The sequence below is a fragment of the Pelmatolapia mariae genome, linkage group LG16_19, assembly GCF_036321145.2.
Source record: "Pelmatolapia mariae isolate MD_Pm_ZW linkage group LG16_19, Pm_UMD_F_2, whole genome shotgun sequence".
NCBI classification, from domain to species: domain Eukaryota; kingdom Metazoa; phylum Chordata; class Actinopteri; order Cichliformes; family Cichlidae; genus Pelmatolapia; species Pelmatolapia mariae.
In genome coordinates this window covers 46,042,842-46,049,132 of record NC_086241.1, presented here as the reverse complement: position 1 = coordinate 46,049,132, position 6,291 = coordinate 46,042,842, and the positions used below count along the sequence as shown (strand labels likewise).

At 39.7% G+C, this 6,291-nt stretch overlaps 1 protein-coding gene across 1 annotated transcript; it reads right to left on the bottom strand.

The window, feature by feature from the left end:
* Positions 1-3,829: 3,829 nt before the first annotated feature.
* On the bottom strand, positions 3,830-5,622 carry cfd (complement factor D (adipsin)). Its single transcript, XM_063499264.1, has 5 exons — positions 5,518-5,622; positions 5,250-5,406; positions 4,833-4,974; positions 4,429-4,719; positions 3,830-4,292 (listed from the first exon to the last, which is right to left on the bottom strand). The coding sequence occupies exons 1-5, from the start codon at positions 5,573-5,575 to the stop codon at positions 4,113-4,115; spliced, it is 828 nt and encodes a 275-aa protein (XP_063355334.1). The 5' UTR covers positions 5,576-5,622; the 3' UTR covers positions 3,830-4,112.
* Between the last annotated feature and the right edge of the window lie 669 nt (positions 5,623-6,291).

The following is a 6,291-nucleotide window of genomic DNA, read 5'->3' as shown; positions in this document are numbered from 1 at the left end:
AGATCCTAAGGATGTGTTGGGTTGTGTACTTAAAAGTTGTTATTGTTTTGTTTGACAGACAATGTAACAGATATAAGACAGATGATGGTGGTCATATCAATGATGGAAGAATGGTCCGCTCTGAAATCTCTGCCTCAGAATAGCTCTGAGGATGAAAGTCACAAGTTAAGTTTTAGATCTGTGGGATCAAACCAAGTCTGTGACTTGACTGTGGAGGATCGTTCGATCAGCTTGCACTATGCAGAGTTAAAGGAAGACATGGCAGAGGAGAGCATCTGTGAGACAATCGATAGCTGCTTCAAGTCTTGCACAGAAGGAATCAGAACATTTCTGTTGCTGATCCAAGGTGGCTGTTACACAATGAGAGAACAAAGACTGACGGAGATCCTTCAGGCCCACTTTGGAGCTGAGGCTTTAAAATACTTAATTGTCCTCTCTGTGGAAGATGGAAAGGTTGTTGACACATTAGATGACGCCCTGCTAGATTTGATAAATGTATGTGACGGCAGGTACTGCCGGGTTAGGTCCTCTGCTCCGGGTGGCGGGCTGCACGCCCTGCTCGAGATGGTTGACTACATGATGACTGAAAATGGTGTCACAGGTTACACTGAAAGCATGCTAAGTGAATCCATGAAACGTAGCACAGAAGACTCGGCCACGAACATGCTGAAAAGGAAAGTACGCGAGGCAGAAGAGAAGGAGCAAGCTTTCATGCAGCTACTTCAACAACAGGAGCAGAGAAGAGCCAGGGAGCTGGAGGAGCTGAAAGCAAAGCACGCTGAGGAAAGAAAGAAGGAGGGAGCTGAACAAAAGCAGTATGAGGCAAAAAGAGAGAGCCTTGAGGAGGCTGTAAGAAGCCACAGAGCCATGTTGCAACTTCAGATCAGTGCCCCTGATGGTAAGAGCTATTTCCATTTGTTCTGGTGTTTTAAAACTAAAGTTGTCAAGATGAATAAAAATACAGACCCATAACTTTCCTGTACACCAAAGAGTGGTGAATACATGGTCCAGCATCTACTGGAAGAGGTAAAAGTGATGTTAATTGCCCCTAGGGGGTGATAGAGTTACATTTTTATATGGATATTGTTATAATCTTTAGTGTTAAAAATTCAGTTTGACACATGTAAAACCAGAAGAACATGATATAGACCCCAACAGGGGAAATGACCCACCACAAGTTATAGATATTATAATATAAGGGCTGTAGCTGGTGTGTAATCATATTTTCAACATTTTCATAAGAGTTGTATGGTCTAATTTTCTGTAGGTGTTTTCTAACAGTCATTTTCCATTTCATTTTTGGCTTTCAGATGATGAAAAGAATAAGATCTCTGTGATCTTGCTGGGTCTCAGTGGCAGCGGTAAGTCTTCTGCTCTGAATGTAATCCTAGAGAGAGCAGGCAGCCAGTACTCAATTAACGGATCCACTCATGAACTGGCCCTACCGACCGTATCTTGCGAGAGAAAGGAGGTATACGCAGCAGGGAGGAAGCTCATCCTCGTCGACACCCCTGAGCTGTGGGACGAAGACGGGGTGGAGAATGTAGAGCTGGTGAAGGACTGCCTGGCTCTGGCCGTACCTGGGCCCCATGTTTTCCTGCTGGTGCTCCAGGTGGGACGCTTCACCCATGGCGAGTGCGAGATGTTCGGACACCTCCAGAAGATCTTTGGACGAGAATTCGCAGAGCATGCCATCGTGTTGTTTGTTCAATTCGACAACAACAAGTACAGGCCTCAGAAAATCAACAACTATGTTGCTGGTGCTCATTCAGCCCTGCAGGATCTTGTCCGGAAGTGCGGGAGCCGTTATTATGAGCTAAACATTACAAAATCCCAGAATGCTTTGAGCTATCCTCAGGTGAAAGATTTGCTGTCTGGGATCAGTAAACTGGTTGCCTCACATGGAGGACACCCCCACATAGTCAAGAGATTTTCTTTGCAGGAGCTGCAGGAACGAAAAAAAGTGATTGAAGAGAGGAAGGAAGGAGCACTGGAAGTGAACTACTTATTAAGAGAAAATTAATTTCTTGTCTGTCATAAAAAGGGGAACACTGCATATGGAAAAGCAGTATAATGATGTACCCTAGAGCCTTGAACCTTTCGTAAACTTCCTGTTTGGCAAAAAAAATGTTAGTGTAGATGTTTTAAATTGGATTGAATTAAACATTAAACATTTGTTTCCTTTATTTGATACTCATGTGGTAGCATGGTTTGCTTTTGAAGGTTGAATCACTTGCAGAAAATGTCCTTGTAACCTTTTTTATTGTCTTTATAACCTTTGTATTTTAAGTTAACTAGCTATGAATACCTTTAAATGACTGTTAAGATGTACTTTCTTTTACAAACGTGAGCCACTTGGTAGAACACAATGGCAGGGGTGACGGTGTGGATTTGATCAAGCTAAACAAATCAGTGGAGCATGCTGGGAACTACTCACATACCTGCTTGTCTGCACAGACCAGTGAAAGGAGGTAAAGAAAAAGTACATGTGCTCTTTTTATTTGCTTTTGGACTTCCTCACCACTGGTATGAAGACTGGCAAGTTTATGAGATCTGTTGTTGTTGTTATCTTGATTGCCTGAGACTTGAAGACAATTTTACAAATGTTTCCACTTGCCAATAAGCTGACACACATGTATTAAAATTACAACAGTGATGCATAAATTGTTTAGATGACGTCTTGGTGTTGTGTTCCAACATTGTAAACTTTGGCTTTTAACCATAGTTTCAGTTAGTCTGATCTATTATTGTTTGTCTTTCTACTCACAAAGTACATTTGGAACTTTATTGCCAATAGCACAACTTACAGGTAGTATTAAACAAAACTAAACAAGAGGAAAAGGCACCGACTGACTTTGAGGGTTGGCTTCATTTGAAATATAGTTTAGCTACAAACAGATAAATAAACTGTAGAAAGAACAAAGCTTTTATCCCCAAAAAGTTCGAAATGGATCATAATCATAATTAAGATAGACAACAATGATAAGTGTCCATCTTCTTATAAATTAAAGTAATTAAAGCTGTATAATATATCTGGTATTTTCTGATATCTCTGTCACTCACTTTTTAAACATATATATGTTTTATTGTTGGAATACATAGATGAAATCATAATTCGATATTGGTTGGATCCTTTTTCAGAATGCCACAGTCAGTGTGTTTTGTGATGTGATGTCTAATTTTTAGATGTCTATACATAAGTCACCTAGGAGTAAGACAATTATTTTTTCCTGGAGTTGATAATTTAAACACGTTTCCATCAAATAATTGGTTAATTCTTAACTTCTGGCCCATCTTCTATTATCAATAACAAGTATAGAGGGGGGACACTTGATATTTCCTAATGTACACTAGGCATGGTCCATGACCTGCTACGTTCACCTTTAATTGCATGCACTCCATTCCATACCTGCAGTGTTTGTTTAACCCGTGTATTACGTTAATTTTCCTCTGAGACTGTTGACTAAGATATTGCACTGTAGATATTAATATTCCTGGCATTCCTGGAGTTCTGTTTAACAGAACTAATCTCTTCATCTCTACTACTGTTCTGAGCTGGGATGCCCAGTAATACAATCTTATTTTAGGTAGAATCAAACCTCCAAATGTTAAAGCCAAATGTTTGGTGTCCTATTTTGCCTATCTATCTATCTATCTATCTATCTATCTATCTATCTATCTATCTATCTATCTATCTATCTATCTATCTATCTATCTATCTATCTATCTATCTATCTATCTATCTATCTATCTATCTATCTATCTATCTATCTATCTATCTATCTGTTGCTTTTTTGCAAGGTACAGGTATAACACGAGACACGTACTATGTTTTTATTAAATCCATAATACAGCAAAGTGCTAAATTATGTGATTGTTATTATGATGCTATAGAGGGTAAAATGGAGGCAGACAATTCTCTATGGCGACGCCCATAGAGCGAGCAATCAGGAGCAGTAGAAAAAAATAAAGACGTTTACATATGTTTTTGTCATTTGCCACACATTGATGATCTGCTCCTACAGACATGCGTTAATCATATATATATAAAACACTGTGACAGATGTATAGTCAGCTGTAGCTAAAAACTTGAATGTAACGTCTGCTTTCATTTATGTGCTCTGGTCTTGTGCTGCAGCTGGCTGTGGATTCATGATGTTGTCAATCCATTGAGTGTAGTGAGAGATGATAGTATAAATTCCAGGCTTTTTTTTTTGGCCGCACTTTTTTCCGCCATTTGAGGTGATGCCCACCACAACGTCATTATAGAGCAGAGGACCTCCAGAGTCCCCCTGAATGACCACAAAAAAGAAGCAGGAAAAAAAAGCACAAGTTTAGGATCAGTAATGCCATCTAAGCCAGCTGTCTAACAACTGTTTTCACGTTTCACCATTCATGTTTAGTAGAATAAAAGGAAGTAAAACTTACATCACAACTGTCCTCATTCTTATGTGGTTGGTCACAGGGGTCTGCGCATACTTTATGTGCACATATCATGTTAGTGGTGAACTTTCTACCAAAGTAGTCGCTGCGTCTGCACCGAGCTGGGCTAATCACCTCGACAGTCACCTCTTTGAGTTTATCTGGTCTGGCCCCCAGGTTGTCAGCCGATCCCCAGCCAGCTGTTTCGACCTCGTTACCGGTGTCGGGGTTTGTGCCTCCAGCACGCAGAAATTCCACCGCTTTAACCGCTTCGGAAATGTTAAATGGACGATCCAGCTGCAAAAGCCCCCACAGATGATGATTCCAAATATATCACTGTTTTGGTTTACTATTATAGACTCTTATTTCTGAGTATTCAGATAGTATAAGGGCATAGCATATGCACTTACCTTAATTAAAGCAATGTCATTGTCATAATTACTCGGGTTAAAATCTTGATGATTGTGAAGTTCCAAAATGTCAAAGATTTGCTTTGTCTCTTCAGGTTCACTCAGAGAATGGACACCGAGCACCACCTTCCTTCCATTTGGTCTTAAAAAAGAGCACAATAGTGTTATATTATTGAATAATCATCAAGAAAAATAATTATCTACTACATAAAAGCAAACTCTAAATGCTTTTGTAGAGCCATTGAGCAAATTTAAACATGAAACTTGAACAAGCACATGAGAGATTATTGCCCAAGCAAATACAAACAAACACAATCCAAACAGAACCAGCTCTAAATGGAAAATATCATGCTAATATGATTCTGATCTTGCACTTGTTTTCATACATTTGTTACACTGTAAAAAATGTTGCCTTACCCGGTAGGTAGACAGTGCACTGCAGTCATCACCCACTGATCTGCTACCACAAAGCCTCCGCATTCATGTTTCAGATTCTCCCCTTCTGGCACCTGGATGGAAGCCATGTAGGGCCGAGAATGCGGTGCTGCCTCCCTGCCACCGATTATGCCCACACCTGAGATGAAGAAGCATATTTTTCTTTTACAGATGCGCAAAATATTAATAGCAGAAAAATAACATCTGAAATGTTGCACCAAAAAACACAGATAAAGCAGCACAGACGTACTCTCTGAAATGAGGGCGACAACAAAAACAGCAGCACCCACGAGCACCTTTGACACCATGATGTCGCTTTAACTGACACAGAACCAGCATGTGTGCTGTTTTTAAAGCCTTTCACTTGGAACAAAGGAAACCAATATTACGCAAAGCACAAGTGGGAGTCGGACCATCCTCCCATTCTCTGTTTCCTGGAATGAAAAACAGGAAAACATAAAACATGTTCTTGAGGTCTTTACTTTGTTGCATGGCTTTTATTTTTTGCCATTGTTTTTGCTTGGAATTCCTATGCGTGACTTTTCCTGATACAGTCATATTATTGAGTTGATCTTTAAATGAAGATGAGCAAAGTATGTAGTATATAGTAGCAGTAGTTTTTAAAACTCATGTTTTAATTGGCTTCTTATGACTTCAGGTTCATAAACACAACGCTCAGATGAAAACATCATGTTCCTCTTTGATTTCTGTAAGAGATGCAGGAAAATATGGCGAGAAAATGCATTGCAAAGCAGTTTTTGAGGCAGGAATTCCAGCATGTGTTGAAAATATGTGCAAAGCTTCGGCATCTTGGCTCAGACTTTAAACATACCCACTGCAAAAAGACACAATTCCTAATTTACGCCCTTACCAAGGAAATCCTATATACAGAGGCACAGTATTGCAAAATATAAATCAGAAACAGAATGGATGAAATATCTTTGTAGGTTTGAAGATGCTTCGATGATTTAAAACTTTGTTTCTCAACTTTGAAATTTACAGCATGGCGAGCTGAGTAGTGCTG

Coding starts and splice junctions, on each gene's coding strand:
- cfd (XM_063499264.1), bottom strand. CDS start 5,575: ATGGTGTCAAAGGTGCTCGTGGGTGCTGCTGTTTTTGTTGTCGCCCTC. Junction 4,720..4,832: donor ATGACATTGCTTTAATTAAG/GTAAGTGCATAT, acceptor GGGCTTTTGCAG/CTGGATCGTCCATTTAACAT. Junction 4,293..4,428: donor AGAATGAGGACAGTTGTGAT/GTAAGTTTTACT, acceptor GTGGTCATTCAG/GGGGACTCTGGAGGTCCTCT.